The 16478-nt window shown below is 43.1% G+C and overlaps 1 protein-coding gene across 12 annotated transcripts in view; it reads left to right on the top strand.

Moving 5' to 3' along the window:
* The window catches only part of PIEZO2 (piezo type mechanosensitive ion channel component 2), a 418970-nt gene that overhangs the window by 378332 nt on the left and 24160 nt on the right, over positions 1-16478 (top strand). For 8 of the 12 annotated variants that reach the window (XR_011420921.1, XM_070220589.1, XM_070220591.1 and 5 more), the window contains 5 exons: positions 6046-6213; positions 8696-9067; positions 9446-9704; positions 12793-12975; positions 16048-16300. Coding sequence is in view for 10 of the 12 variants with exons in the window: in XM_070220589.1 (XP_070076690.1) it covers positions 6046-6213; positions 8696-9067; positions 9446-9704; positions 12793-12975; positions 16048-16300 (1235 nt within the window). In the remaining 2 variants the exon portion in view is untranslated. The remainder of the gene's footprint in view (positions 1-6045; positions 6214-8695; positions 9068-9445; positions 9705-12792; positions 12976-16047; positions 16301-16478) is intronic. The other 4 variants (XR_011420922.1, XM_023647471.2, XM_070220595.1 and 1 more) reach the window with 1 other exon arrangement.

Genomic DNA, 16478 nt, shown 5'->3' with positions numbered 1-16478 from the left:
TTGTATCAGAGCGGCATCTGTAATGCCTTTTAAAAATGCTCCTTCACAAGTATCTTCTCTACCAGAATCATCTACCATCTGTTGCTATCCTTGATCTTTTCCTTTCAGAATTGTTACTTTACGGTTCATGATAAACATTGGAGAAGTGATTTTGTCAGCTTCCATCTTCCCTGAGTTGTGTGACCAGTTGCATTGTTTTACAACAGGCACCGTGCATTGATCATTCATCATGGGCCAGCACTAAGCACCGTACAAGGGTTATCTCACTTTATCTTTATAAGACCCCCTGAGAGACATACTATTATCACCCCCGTTTTACAGAAGACTAAGTTCAGTTACAGAGAGGTTAAGTAACTCTCCCAAAGTCTCACAGCAAAGAAGTATATAAAAGCGGACCCAAGACTCAAAACCACATAGTTCAGCTCAGAGTCCAAGCTCTCAACCAGCGCGGTATGCTGCCTCTCATTGCCTCTGCCTGCACTCCAGGCCAGCTTTGAGAATTGACCTGTTTTTCTTACCGCCTATCCCAGAAAACCTTCCGAATTCTTTGCTCACAGTGTTGTAGAAAGCTACTGTCGATTGCACAGAGCTAGCTTCTGAGTAAAGCAGAAGTCCCATCTTACGGAGATTAGCTAGGCTGGATGAATGACACCTTGTTTCCATCTTTATAGATAAAGAATTTTATCACTGAGGGCAGTCATGCGTTTCTGTTTTCATTAAACATGTTAAAAAGCATCTATTCCATGCCAGGCCCTGGGCTCAATTCCGGGATAGACACATAAAGATGAGTCATCTCTAAGTGGTTTGAGCCTGGGAAGAACCTCTGGGCTAGGATTCCCACTGGAGAAAGACAGCAGAGATGGGCTGCATCTTGACTGCTGGTGTGGAAGCTCTGGATTACTCTGTCACACTTCATACGCAGAGCAAAGCACCAAAGGCCTAGGGGACAGTCACCCTTCACAAATACTGAATGTGTCCCAAGATGAAATAGGGAGGGAACTGAGACTACTTTATCAATACCAAACCCAAAATAGATAACTAGAAGTTCAAATTGCAGTCTGAACGGGGAGATGTGGGTAAAAAAATGTTTTACCTTGAAGTGCTATTTTTAGCTATTGGCTGAATTGCTGTATTTGAGCTTCTCCAATTGTGCCTTTCTTTTGCTACTCAATAATTATTTATTGATGCAGATCTATATTTATTGGTAGGAAAGATATTCATTGTATACATATATATATTTTAGAAAAATTCAAGTTTTAAAATAGAATGGATGCTAAAACCTCATTTTTATTTTTAAAAAGTATATGTATTCATGCATACATAGATTTAAATATGATTTTTGTACAGATAAAATTCTGCATGGATATATCCCCTCCAGCCCCCCAAAATAGATATTGATTCTTTTAAAGTCTTTTGAGGGATAATAAAAGACATTATATTTTCCCTTAAATTTGGGAATAGTTTTTGCTTATTTATAAGTTCTAAAGAATTAGATATATTATAGCTATTATATATTTTTATGAGCAGAAGAAACACTTAGGACAAAAGTCTTAAGCATTTCAAGGTCAAAGCATTTGTTTGCTAATTGACATCCTGTTCAAGAAGCTTTTAATCCCCAGAATAAAATAATTACTAGAACAATGGGCATGGTAATAACTCTTTCTTTCTCATTCTCCTTCTGCCCAACATATGCACATTTCTCAAATATTAATTTCTGAAACCATCAGTAATATCAAAGTTACAAAGTGACAATTTAATATTACGTCCTTTGATTGGCAGGTACCAATGACACCTCCTTGTGTGCCTTCCTGAAAAGTCTCACAGTCCACAGTTTTGAAAGGGGAGCTTCAGTCTCCTTTGACAGACTCCACTGAGACAAAACGTCGTTATTGTGTACATTTCATTTTCATTTTTTGCAAACCATAGCAAGTGTCCTATTTGGACACTTATTGGAAGCTCCCAATCTTCTTAAATTTGTTCTTATTGCAACAATTCCCTCTATATCTATAGATCGATGTATTTAAACTGAATTAATTTCTCTTTAATTCATATTCATGCTAAAATTGAAAATCCATGTGCACCACATTCTACCCAGGCTCTTACATATTCCAGGTTATTTCATGGTAGCTATTCCCTTCCCAAGACACAGAGACCACACGGGCGTATGTGCAGAAGTCACAGGGGGGTCGGGGATGGGCAGGCGAGGCAAGATTTGTCTGAATGTAGTGAGTATTCAGGATGCTGACTAATGCTGCTTCCTGGTTACAGGGTGAATGAACGTGAACCGGGGAATCTAAAAGTTTCCAATCCATCCACTTTATAACCTATTCATGACCAAACAACCATTTTTCAAAACAGAGAAGAATGGTAGGATGAGAAAAATACTGAGATACTCTAGATGTACATTTTCCAAGATATATTTATTTATTTTAATAAATAACTATCTTTTTGTAAGTAATGTCTTTATAAATATCTTTTATTGATGTGTTGGTTTTGGCGTGGCGTGGACCAGTGTCCCACGGCACTCAGCTTTGGACAGCGCTGCTCTGCGTTTATTCAATGTGAACAGGGTGTAAGGCAAACTGTGTTTTCCTCTTTCTGAACTCCAAAATAAAAGCTTCCGGACAGTTCTGGTTGACTGAAAGTCATGTTTGTATTCAATTGGAATTATTTCCTCTCACATACTGAAGAATGCAATTATATACATGCGTAATGTATAATTTCATTATCACATGTATGCATCTGTTCTCCAAAAAAATATGCTGCCCTATAATGTCATTTATATTTTTTCAAATGAATTTTTTCACCTCTCTTTTTGCCTTGTTTCATAATACAGAGATTTTTTTTATTAGCTGGGTCCCTCAGCTTGGCAAGTAAAAAGGAGAATGGATGGAATAACTTTCTTCATTAATTAGCAATAACACTAACAGTGGTTGGTAAATTTTTTTCATGAACTTTTGAGATTTCATAAAGCTATATACTATCTCCCAAAGGGGAAAAGTTCACATAAATACAGATTTTTCCCATAACATTTCAAGGGTTTCACAGGCCTCCTGGATATTATCCATGGGCCTGGCTTGAGAATAGCAGCTGCGGATCCAAACTCTGAATCAGACGAATCCAAGAGAATAGGAGAAAGTGAATTGAAAATAAATTTTCCACAAAATAAACTTACATGATTCCTATATTAGTAACTTTTAACTGCATAACAATTGAAAATATGTCCAATTAAGAAACTAACTAAATATTATAAATCACAGTTTAGGAGGAAAAAAAATAAGAAGAAAGACTAGTTAAAATAAAATCAAGTAACTCCTTTAAATCTGACCCAAGACGGCAAATATAAAACCGTTCCCATGGTCACGAATTGTGAGGGAGAGGCGTTAAACCCACTGACTGCTTTTTAACAAAGACTGTCGAAATTTAAAAACGGTCAATCAGTAAATTTGCTAGTAGAAAACTAGTACCTTTAAAATTAGTTTTTAATATATTTTTACTTTTTATTTTCAACCTAAAGAAAGTGGGGGCACAATAAGGTCCATCATGTTGTTAGTAAATGAGCTCACATTTGCCGTTTTCTTAATGGCTGAGCTGCATTCCTGTTTTCTTTGCTTTAGGAAACTTTCAAATCTGCAATTATTTGTCTACACTGCAGTCTAAGGAAGCCAGGCTGATGGCTGCAAAGACAGTTATCTTCCTAGAAGGGATTCCGAGTGTGGAAGCTCTCTCTCAGACACCTGTGTCATTGGGCAGGGTCTAGTGTCCTCTTCCAGTGGGGACTCTCATGCTCAGTGTAGCCCCACTCCCGTCGCCAAGGACCCACCCTGGGTGGAGCCATCCCACCTGCCACAGCTCCTGCTCTGGCATCCATGTCACCCATTTTTACCTTTGGGCATACAGTAGACAAGGTTGGCGTGGGAGCCTACCAAGTGAATTTGTCTTCACTTTAACCTTTTGGAATAGTCACAATTTCCTTCAAATCCAGATGCAAAATAGCACTTTGTTTTTTAATGGTTGTTTTATGAAATCAGATATCATCTATCTTCCCAGAAAATAAATTAGTTTGCTGCAAGAAACATTGGTGACATTCTAAGGAGCATTCCTACATGAGAAGGGAGTGATTATCATTTGAGAAATGTCACCTGCAGGTTGCTCTTTGCCCCTGTGGTAGCTCCAAGTGCAGACCTGGTTAGTGAGGTGACACCCACTGTCCATCCCTTTAGGCTTGGCACCTGGGCCTGTTCTTGTAAAGTTCCTCCTTGTCCCTTTCACTTTTAAAACTGTCCTGGCTTGGCTGACAAATGGGTCACACTGTAAATAACCCAATTGTGTGGGACTGTCTGGGGTCTAAAGGTGGACTGATGCGACAGGAGAACTCTCCCCAAGAATTAGCAAGATAAATAGAACATCAGGATTAGAACCAGGGTTCCCTTGAGAAAACCTGAGCAGTGAGGCAGGAGAGGGCGCATAGTATCTTTCTGCCTGCACACTCCTAAAAGGCCACGGGGTCGCACCTCGAAAAATAGGAAATTAATACAGAAACTCAAAGATCCAGTTCCCTTATCTCAAAGATGATAAAATTGGGACTCTTCCTTGGGTCCTATCCAAAGGAGTTAGGGCCTTCTTACAAAGTCAGTCTCCATGCCCTTATTAGAAACCATCTGATTGCTTACATGCTCACTTTCCTCATTGCCCTGCCCTTGACATGCACAGCAGTATGGCCCTCCTAGCACACGGTGCGGGGCGGGGGGGGGGGGGGGGGGGCTTTGAGCTAAATCCCTTGGAAGCTGAAGAGCCCTTTAACTGGTTCTATGAGTGAGTGACTCAGAGTCCCTACTCCCCACCCCAAGAGGATGTTACCTCCTGAATGGTTCCCATTCCATCCGGGCCTCACAGCTACTGCCTGAGGGCATCTGGCCGTGCAGGTTAGCATGCAGTAGGCCTCCTAGTGTGGTCGCTTGATGATGATGTTCAGCCAACAGTGTCACCAGGAATCTGTTCTGTATCCCAAGAGCCTGTTCCCCTGGGTCAGCCAGGTCACTAGCACTCAGGTTGGAAGATTAGTATTCCAGTAGCTGCCCTCAGAGGCTCTTTGGGGTTAGACTAGATGTCTGAACTGAAATCACGCCCATGCCATAATTCTCTTTGCTTCTTCTCGTTAGTAGCCTCACGCAGTAGCATCTCAGTCCTGATTTGGCCATCTTTCCCTCCCCAGCTGTTGCTCCATTGGGTAACAGGAGCTGGGGATCTTAGCCAATGGGTTCTCGCCCAAATGACATCTGCCAAGACCTAAAGCATGATCCAGAAGAAAAAATGCGTTAGGCAAAATGAAGAGTTAACAGACAAAACGTCCCTGCCATTGCTAGACATCCTTTGTTGTTTTCTTTGTGCCATTTTATTTCTTTTTTTTGATGTTGGTTTATATCCAGTTGCATATCAAACCGGCATCTCTTCTACATGCAAGGCATCTAGTTTGGCTTAACTGAATATCACTCAGAAAATGGGGTGGAAAATTCAGTTTGCTGTGGTCATTCCTGAGCTTCCCTCTCTCATTTTGGAGATTGTGTTTAAAAAAAAACCGCAAAATTGAAATCTTTTATATGAGTTTTACATGGGCAGAGATTTCCGCTTAACAATTTGGTTACAAAATGCTCTCAGTGAACTCAGGATTGGAAAGTCCATATAAGATATATCATCTCTAATTAAAAAAACACCTCAGTTGCAAAGTTATAAAGATATGCATTCTGCTCTGTGGGAGAAATGTTGGGACTTATAATTATTCTATGTCCCTGTCCCACCCATAGAGTGACACTTCATAATTTACCACTAGCCAATATATTTTTAAAAATCCAGTACTGTTGTGTTTCATTGTCCTGCCAAACAGGTCCTTTCCTGTCCTTGAGCCCCGCTGTGGTGGTCATCGTCAGTGGTGTTGGTGTCGTGTGTGGTCTGCTGCATGGCAGTGTGTTGGTCAGTCGATCCATGTGTAAACTGATGTACCACTGGCATTTAACACTGTGTCTCTGTAACTGTTTGCGCTGCTAGCTGCTACACCGAAGCAACCATGCTGTTCTCAAGGCAGTCTACCCTTGATGATTTAGATGGACCAGACACTGTTCCTAAAACAAGTGAGCGTGCTCGACCTAGGCTCCGTAAAATGTTCAGCATGGATGTGTCCTCCTCATCAGCTGACAGTGGCAGTTTAGCGTCCAGGTGCTTAACTTGTGCATGCTTTGTTCTGTAATTTTATCACCTTTTCCCCCTTCATGTCATTGCAAATATAAGTTCTTGTGATGTTTTTGGTTTTTGTTTTAAGAATTTGCATGACTAATGAAAGCATAACCACCGCTCCTTCTGGGACATAACTGGTCAGTCCCAAGATGGCATTCCATTAAACTAACTGCTCTCTAGTCTTTGTCTGTTAAGAGTTTCTTAAAACTCCTTGCTACAAACATTGTCCTCCATTTTGTAAGTATTTCACACGTTCTGCTTTCAGAGAGATGAGCACGATTCCTCCTTGATGGGGAGCTCCTGCGGGCAGTCCTCAGAGGGGGAAATGTGTCAGGAAAGGTGGAAACCTTTTTCTCGGGAGTTCATCAGAAGAGACATGCAGTAGGAAAAATCCGAAAATCTGCCCTATGTAGTCATTTTTAGTTGATACAGAATAAATCTGTCCACATTTTAAGTGCATAACTGACATAAAAATCAGAATATGTTTTACCATTGGTTTTTCTAAAGAATATTATCATGCAGTAAATGCGTCACCTTTGGAGACCATAACTTGTTTTGTTTGGAAAAGATTACTTTGGCTTAAGTTTTCTCATTGAATCCTACCATAAAACAGTAATCATTGAGAAATGAAATTATTTGCATAATATCCAAAAGCTCTTTTTTGAATTGCCTTTGAATGGTCAGCAGAGGCACAGAGCATCGACTACATTGTGCTTATCCTGACGCCAAAATAACCCGATCCAAAGCTGATTTCAATTTTGGCAAATTAGCAAGGTGTCAACTTCTTTTTGCTGGCGGATATATATGTTAATACAGTGCTGCAGGACACTGCAGCCTGGCATTGATGGGAGTGCCTTGGCCATCGAAGATGTCCTCTGGCAGGCACATGCTGTGCCATTCCACTTTGTTGATTCCTGAAAGTACCAGGATTTGTTGAATGCCTTCAGGGCCAGACCAAATCCAAAGCCATAGAGAGCATGCCTGTCATTGGCTATAGTCCAACTGGACATAAGACTTGGTATGGGGTTGGCTCCAGTGGTCTGAAAATTCCCTGGGGTGACCCGTCAATTTCGTGGCCTTCTTAGGAGGCTGTGTCTGATTGAGGTAAGTCTTGGCAAAGAGCCAGATTGGCTTGGCATTCCAGGAACCTTCCATGTGATGTGCTCAGTTAGGGCTAAAGCCCTGGGAGTATTACATCGCAGAGCAGGGGCCAAGGGCTCATGCAAATCTAGTTCTTTAGTCACAGGGTTCAGCCAAGGCCCTTTTATTCATTCATGCCTTCACTGATATGTTTACACCAGTGTCCCTGACAAGAAAAACAGGTACAATCTGCATTTGAGAATCTCACTGTTCAAGGACCCTAGCTGCTCAGTCTATGTCATTCAGATAAAAGTACAAATTTCAGAATCTAACCAATTATGGCCCTACATCCACCAGATTCCCTCTCCCCTTCAGGCTGGATGTCTCTGGGGTGGGCAGTCATAAGAGGAATGCCGTGAATTTCACTGCTGTGGCTGCTGTGTTTTCATTTCTAACTTTTCCTGCACAGACCTGGCAGGAGATGTTAGAAGATGAGGACTAAAAGAAGGAGAGGAGAGATGCAGGAGAAAAGAACAGGACACCCAACACAGTGAAGATAAGTAGAGAAGCTGATGGAAAATGAACGCTAGGAGGGGTTCAGTGAGGAGAAAGTAACTGAAGGCGTTGGGAGGAGAGAGCGCAGGCGTGCACCCTGAGGGTGGAGCAAGCAGCCCCAGAAGAGGCACATGGGGAGGAAAAAATGGCAGGTGTTCCCACATGTAGAGCAAAGGACTCAGTGGGAGTTGTTTGGGGGAGAGATGGTGAAAATTCAGTCACATGTCATAGCAGCAGTAAGGAAAAGGCAGAGGATGGAAGAACAGGGAGGAGGGCCAGATAGTGAAGAAGGATGCCATTTCTTCATACAGCACACAGCTGTTTAGCTTAGCCAATATCCTGTCATTCCTGTCATCCTTTTACGGGTCTGGGCGGGTCCACTGTGTAGAGTTGAAAGTAGAATACATCTTGGCCAACACCTGCAGACCCATATGCGCCCTTCTTTACAATGTATAGAAAACGGTAGGTATGCTATGCTGTGTCTTGATTTGGAAATAAACCCTACAACCTATGGCTGTGAATCTTGATACGATTTTCAAATCCTCTCTGCATAGGTGGGTTTAGCAACTTGTGAGCCATGTGACTTGCTCTGGTTTTCAACCGTGTATGTGCCCTGTCAGCTTTTGCGTTTGCGGTTTCTGCAGACCACACGTGAATATCCTGAAGGATCAAAGCAGATGGAATGCAGTGGGGGAAATGGGGTATTTCGTTTTCTCACGTGCCTTGATGTTTTTATTTGGGAGTGCTGAGAAGGTGTCTTGGGAATCTGGGAGGATTCGAGGAGCTGATGCTAAGACGAGGGTCTGTGCCCGCCTCTTTTTTCTGACAGCGAGCCCACCCAGTGCACCATTCTGTCCTCGCGCCAGGGGACCACGGAAACCATCGAGGAGGTGGAGACTGAGCAGGACGAGGAGGCCGAGGGGGACGAGGAGGCCGGGGAGGCTGAGGAGGCGGGGGTCGGCGACCCTGACGAGGCGGGTTTGGAGGCCCCAGAGGATGGCGAGGATGGCGTCGAGGAGGCCCCGCCGTCGTACAGCAAGGCCGTCAGCCTGGAGCGCCTGTCCTTGGACTCGCCGGACGGCTCCGCAGGCCGGAACCACATGGCGGTCAGCCCCGACGACAGCCGCTCCGACAGGCTGGAGTCCAGCATCTTACCCCCGCTGACTCACGAGCTGACGGCCAGCGAGCTGCTGCTGAACAAGTGAGCGAGCGGGGCGCGCTGGCGCGGGAGGGAGCCCTGGAGGCAGCGCCTCAGTGGCACGCGGTGCTGCTGCGCAGGGACCTCCCCCGAGAAAGCCTCCTGCACGCTAAGGCGCTCAGACACGATTCCCGGGACGCCTCGACTGCAGGGGCAAAACCGATCTCACTGCTTCCATCACTGCATGCTAGAACTAGCAAAACCTGTCACTAAAAGGGTGTGCTCTCGTTTCTTTCTATACGCGTGTGATGTGAGGTTGTCGCCACAGGAAATCTGGAGACCTTGGAAGAGGGGGCAGGACAGGAAGGATAATGCAAAATGGATATCAGTCTTTTGGAGAAATTAAAGATAAAGTTAATATCATGTTGTTTATTCTAACAGGATGTTCCATGACGATGAGCTGGAGGAGTCGGAGAAATTCTACGTTGGCCAGCCGCGGTTCTTGCTGCTCTTCTACGCCATGTACAACACCCTGGTGGCCCGCTCGGAAATGGTGTGCTATTTCGTCATCATCCTCAACCACATGGTCTCTGCCTCCATGATCACCCTCGTGCTTCCCATCCTGATCTTCCTCTGGGCCATGCTGTCTGTCCCCAGGCCCAGCAAGCGGTTCTGGATGATGGCCATTGTCTACACAGAGGTAGGCTTCACCCTGAACCTTCCTGCAAATCGCCTTGGGAAGTCTGTCTAGGTGGGCCTGCCCATCTCCCACTTTCACACAGAGCAGTCAGCTGGATGGCTACTCTCAGACAAATGAGTATAACTGATGGTTATCTCGTGCTGGTAAATGTATATGTCTTTTCACGTTTCATACCTCACACAAGATAGGTGCTAATATTCTGTTTAACAGATGAGGAAATGGCTTTAGTGAGATTAATTAATTGGCCCAAAGTTACCCAACGGGCGAGTGATAAAGGTAGGCTTTTGAAGCCCTATAACATTAACCACTAAGATAACAAGTGTTACACAGAAACAAGCTCATGCCTGGTGCCAGTGGGTGTTCAGTGAATGGATGCTGACTTAAACAATACAGGAAGCACTTAGAATACAGTTTGATGCAATACGTGTATTTTCCATTTTTAAACCTAAGAGCCAGTTTCCACACCTCAAAACCCAGTCATGTAAGCACCCACTTAACAACCTGAATGACAGAAAGGGGAAGTTGCCAGCCCATTTTCATCATGTGTGAGGGGACAAGAGGCACTCCACCCAACGATGTGGACCTGCTTTTCTCCCCTGCCCTGTTAAATGCATGGAAGATCACGAATTCCCACCATAGCCATCAACTGGGACTAACAGAGAGCTCTGAGACTTGGCGTCCTGGCTTATCATGGTGCTTTGTGTTCTCAGGTTTGTGAAGATGGTGAATCTTTTTACCGGGCTCATAAGGGAAAATGGTCCCTTCCAGTGGTACTGTAATTGCTTCTTAAAGGATAGTATTCGTGGTGGATGTGCAGCCAGAGTGTAGAAATTTTGTAAAAAATAAATCTTTATAAAGAATTCAACAGTGAAATTAAAATAAAGTTATATGTTAAATCATCTTAAAAGTACTCAGTTTAAAGTACTAATATTGTGTCGTATTTGCATAATAAAAATAAAAGATGTAGGGACCAGCCCGGTGGCATAGTGGTTAAGTTCACACACTCCGTTTTGGTGGTCCAGGGTTTGCAGGTTCAGATCCCAGGGACAGACCTAGCCCCACTCATCAAGCCACATTGTGGCAGCGTCCCACATAAAATAGAGGAAGACTGACACAGATGTTAGCTCAGCAACAATCTTCCTCTAGCAAAAAGAGGAAGATTAGCAACAGATGTTAGCTCAGGGCCAATATTCCTCACTAAAAGAAAAAAAAGACGTAAGCCAAAAGTATATCTATTACTTTAATTAGCCTGTCCATCACAATCTTGCCAAATTACTTGATCTTCAATATTACTTCTATTACATCACTTCGTGACCCAGGACACATGACTCCTATTTTGGTACATTCTCTACCACCTCTGTATGAGGGAGTGTCTTCCTAGGAGGGAAGGAGGAGCAAAAAGGAAACAAGAGCTGCTTATGTACAGCTTTCATCTTAAAAGTAAAACCTTCCTGGTTAAGTTAAATTGGGGCTCTCCATTTTCTCTGTCACACTGAGGAGGGAAGGAGTGGGAAATTAAGTTGACATTAATTCACTCTACAACTTGGATGATGTGCCAAAACCCGAGAACTAAGCTAGGCAAGAGAATCCAAAGATAAGTTAAAAAAAGATGTTTCTATTTCACAATGGCTCACAGACTAATGTGGCAAACAGATACGATGTAAACAAAGAATTGTCGTCGGTACAATATAAAACTGCATTAGAGACAGTACGAGAGTTACGACGGATGCTGTGCCCCACGCAGCCTGGGTGGGGTGGAGAGGTTATCACAGTGACTTCTCAGTGGAAGCACTTAGAACTGAGTCTTGAAGGATGAGTGTAAGTTCACCAAAGGACAAAGAGCAGTGACTCCAGTCATTGCAAAGAAACAAAGGCGCAAGACAACCTGGCATGTGCCAAGAATGACAGGCGGCTCATGATGGCTGGAAGGCAGGCTGTGTGTGGCGAGCGTAGCAGGAGGAGCTCGGGACTGTCCACAGGGCTTCTGTCAGCACGTTATCCCCTGGTGTTGAAAGATTGGAACAGGGGCGTGACTCCATCAGGTTTGTGCTTTACCAAGTTTTATACAGAATGAAAGTGGAGGCACGGAGACCAGCCAGGACGCTATTTTAACCATCTGGGTGAGAAATGATAAGGTCTGAACTTGAAGGCAGTGAGGTTGAAGAGGAGTGAGTAGATGAGAAGAGTTTTAGTAACTGACTAAAACCAGCTGGGGTGTGATAGAGTGGGGAGAGGCGAGGACCATCTCCAGGTGTCTGCTCTGGCCTCCCTCATGTGGGGATGCCCTTCACCAAGATAAGAAACACGGCGATGTTCTTTGCAGAAGCTTGGTCAAGAAAAAGAGAAGAGAGAGAAGAGCTAAAGGGAGCCCACAGTTCAAGAGAGGACTTTTGAAAGTGTTCTTGTTGATGAATTGTGTATATTGCAGTTAACTCCTGATGATCTCGCCGTCAGAGGTGTGCTTCAGTGAGACTCACCAATTCTCCCACGTTCCCTCTGTCTCGGCGTACCACCGCTCTACAACACTTAAACCCTGAACCAGCTACCGGCACAGCTGGCCAGTGTGTTTCATTTACCTTTATTTCTTCTTGAGGAGAACTTCCAGTGAGCAATAAAGTGGTGAGAAGAAAGAGACTGGAGGAAAGAGAAAACTCTGTACATCAAAACTGTGTGATATGCTTATAAAGATTACAAATTAAAGCACTGTGGAAAATAGAAGCATCCTTCTGTTCCAGGTTGTCCTAAATACCATATTTTCATAGCTGAATAATTATACAAATATCTAATTAAATCAATATAAGTTAGCCGACTCCTCAAGAATAGAGGAAATCATTTGAGCAGAGTCCTGAGTGGCCCGCTGGCCCTGATCCCCCCCAGTGGAAGGCTCCTGTGAGAGGAGGATGAGGCGCTCGTGCTGAAGTCAGTGGTCTGTGCGAATGATAACGTTATTACTCCACATAATTGTGTATGTTCCTATCATCAAAACTGTGAAATGATTTTTTTCTTAATTTTCTATATCATTGTTTCTCATATATAACTATTCTTAAAAGGAGTAATTTTCTTTTTAATTTCTATCTTCCATGTGAAGGTGGCAATTGTGGTCAAGTATTTCTTCCAGTTTGGGTTCTTTCCCTGGAACAAGCACGTGGAATTGAACAAAGACAAACCTTACCACCCGCCTAATATCATAGGAGTGGAAAAGAAAGAAGGTTATGTCCTTTACGACCTCATTCAGCTCCTGGCTCTGTTCTTCCATCGATCGATTCTGAAGGTACTGCACGTTAGCATTAGGCAGCACACGGTGACCCCTGCGGCCCCTGGCTGGTCCCTGGAGAGCCTGCACACCAGGATTGGTGATGGCTGTGCAGCCAGTGTATGGCGTCCACTTTTGTGCTGTTTCTTTTTTTAACAGACAGTTCTGTGGACATTTTCTCATACACTGTGTGCTCAATAATAAAACTTGTAATAAATCTGGGAGAAAATTTCCCCGTATCTCTACCCGAGTTAAACATATCATAATTAATCCACATTTATGGAATTACCTGGATGGTGTGCAGTATATTAATGCCTGACATGCCAAATTCTACTCCTGGTTTAAGCCAGAGCATCAGAGAGCTGCAGTGTGGGGTGAATTATAGTGTCTTTCATCTCCATTCCACCCTCTCCTCATCTTCGTTTGGTAGAATTGCTTTGATTGGTATTTCTTGTCATGAAACCATTAGCTTTACTGAGGGACCATACATTGAGTGGTCCGGGGAGGCCAGGGCTGTGCTCCTGCAAGCTTACTGTTGACAAAGCCGTTCATTACATGCTCTGGAAACACCTGTCTGCAGGATGACCCGTCTCAGGCTCAGGAGCCCTCGTCATCCTCCTGAGCAGTGGGGGGGGGGGGGGGGGGGGGGGGTTTCTTCTCCTGCACTGTGAGTTATAAGCTAAGCTTGTAAATATGCCACTCAGCTCTAAAAGTGAGAACTCACTGCACAGCATACATTGTATAGACTGATGTGCCTATTGTCACCACCTTCCTTTCCTTCTCTTATTTCAACCTTGTCTCCTTTTATAAAATATTTTCAATTCGTGTGATCAAGTAGTATCTTTATTAGTTCTTTTTACATCAAGTTTGGCCTGGTTTAATGCACACACACATGCATGCATGTCTATGTAACTGTGTGTACAACTTCAGTCCTGCTCAGGGGCTATTTCAAAGTGGGTTTCATCTGTGTATACCTTTGTCAAGATCTTCACTGTGCCTCTTGTATCACCTTGCAAAATGCCCATTCAGGGGGAGCCTTGCCTGGGTCACTGGGCTGTGGTAAGTTTGCAAAGGTATGTTATGCAAGGAAACCAGTTAGCCAAAATTGAACTTGCCTACATTTTCCAGTTCTTCTGATAAATTACTGAATTTATCCAGTTTACTAATTCTCATTATAAGTATGTTAATAAATGTATTAACCTTATGTTTTTAGTTCTAGAAATTAAACTTTTAAATTTCAGCACTTAAGACATGACAGTATAATAGTAATGAGGTATTACTGAGGTATCAATTATACCTCCATAAAAATAGAAAAGGGCATGATGGTATAATTTGGCCACTTCAAAACTTCTCTTGCATGTCGTTTAAAAAATTTGTATAAACCTTTAGGCATTTTGCTATTTTTTCATTAACATTTAAATGGTTTAACAGCTATAATTTTATATTGAAAGCATACGATAAACAAAATTTTCATGTTTCGTATTAAAATACTTACTCTTATTTCTTCTTTGAAAATTTCATATATATGGTGAATATATTTGAGGTACCATTATGCTGAAATTTTGACTGATGATATGAAAAATACTTTTTGGGATGATAAATCTTTTCATAAGAAGACAAAACCACTCTACAGCTCTTGAAAAAATAACCCTATTAAACAATGCTGCTCTGAAAACCAAACAATTAAAACTATGAGGAAATTTCAAAAGTGGTTAAAGCTTTCTTATTTAGTATGAATTGCTATAAATTTTATAAATAATTGGAAGAATTCACAAACAAATAACATGCTACTAAGCAGTAAAAGAATCTAAGTATGTTCAAATGTTGGCAAAAGAGAAAACTTTTAAAATGATTTGAAAGAAATCAATATAAATTGAAAAATCCCATTATGAAAATCTAAAATGTTTGTTATAAGAATATGTTCATTGAATGTTTAAAAATAATATATCTGTAAATTAATATTGAAGGATAATCTGTAAATTAGGTGACTTTGTCTTTTGATGAATTGATTATTCTATGAGTTGGTTTTTGACCAACTAACTTTTGGCAAATTGGCCTGGAGCTCTCATCCTCTGAAGTAGGCGTCAGAGGGCAGACTGGCTGAGGTCCTGGGGAGGAAACGCATAGCCTCGCGGTCTGAGCACTCAGGAGGCAGCGAGCTCTTTGGGGAGCCTCGTGCAACAGCAGCAAGGTCATCATAAAGGTGACTTGTGGTCCAGGTAGCATCTCACCCCAGCAAGGTCCCTGGTTCTCAGCCTCCTCTTCTACTGTCACTCCTCCCCTCTTTATCGGCCCCTTTTACCCCATTTCCCTGAAGCAAACTCCAGGCTCTGCAGAGTGCATCATAATCTGTCTAATGTGGGGGCCAACTCTTTTTGAGTAAAGTATTTGCAGCTTTGCTTCTGAGTCAGCCATGGATGATTCAAGGACCCCCATCTTGCTTTACAGCCTGGGGGAGGGATAGCACCATTACTCCAGTAGGTATTTGACTAACACGGGGTGGTGGGGCTAAATTCACTTATTGAGACTTCAACTTGATACTTCAAATGCTGGTTGTAAGCACAGAGAGATGTGTTCTGGAAGGTGCTTTGGCTCAAGGAAGAAACATCATCTGTCTCCATCTCAGTTAATGAGTTAAACTCTTGTCATCTGTACCCACCTGTCTGCACTCTCCTGGGACATCATAAAATTATGGATAATAAGCTGTTTTAGAATCCCTTCCCGTGCCCTGGTTTCTAATATATTTTTTTTCAATTTCAGCTTTATTGAGGTGTAATTGACAAATTGTAAGATATCTATGATGTGCATCACGGGGATTTGATAAACATTTTCATTTGAAAGGATTCCCCCCAGCTAGTTAATTAACACATCCATTAGCTCACCCGTGTATCTTATTTTTTCCTTTGGTGAGAAGATTTAAGTTCTGCTCTCTTAGCACATTTCAGTTATACAATACAGTGTTATCAGCTATCCTGTTTTACATTTGGTTCTCCAACCTTGGGGGACAGTGTCTTGGGTGAGATATTGGAGGGTGGAATACCGCTCCCTCACCTGAAACGCAGTCTGAGCTGTCCCTTCCCACTTTCTCAGTGCCACGGTTTATGGGATGAAGATGACGTCACCGACAGTGGCTTAGACAAGGAAGAGTCAGATGACGAGCTCTCCCTCAGTCACCGCAGAAGAGCTTCCTCCGATTCTCTGAAATCCATCAACCTGGCCGCATCGGCGGAGTCCGTGCACGTGTCCTTCCCCGAGCAGCCGGCAGCCGTCCGCAGGAAGCGCTCCGCCAGCAGCTCCCAGATATCCCAGAGATCCAGCTTTTCTTCAAACAGGTCCAAAAGAGGTACCATCATGTGGTCCCTGGGCTGGAATAACCCCCCACACTGTCTCCTTTTGCTGGTGCCAGTGAGCCTGAGCAGGGGAGTTTGTTGGGTGCTACAAAGAGAAAGAGATTGTGATGTGAAAAAAAGAGCTTTGAAATCAAACAGACCCAATTTCAAATCCTGGCTCAGCTGTGCGTG

The sequence above is a fragment of the Equus caballus genome, chromosome 8 (assembly GCF_041296265.1).
Source record: "Equus caballus isolate H_3958 breed thoroughbred chromosome 8, TB-T2T, whole genome shotgun sequence".
NCBI lineage: Eukaryota > Metazoa > Chordata > Mammalia > Perissodactyla > Equidae > Equus > Equus caballus.
This window is presented reverse-complemented; position numbering and strand designations above follow the sequence as displayed.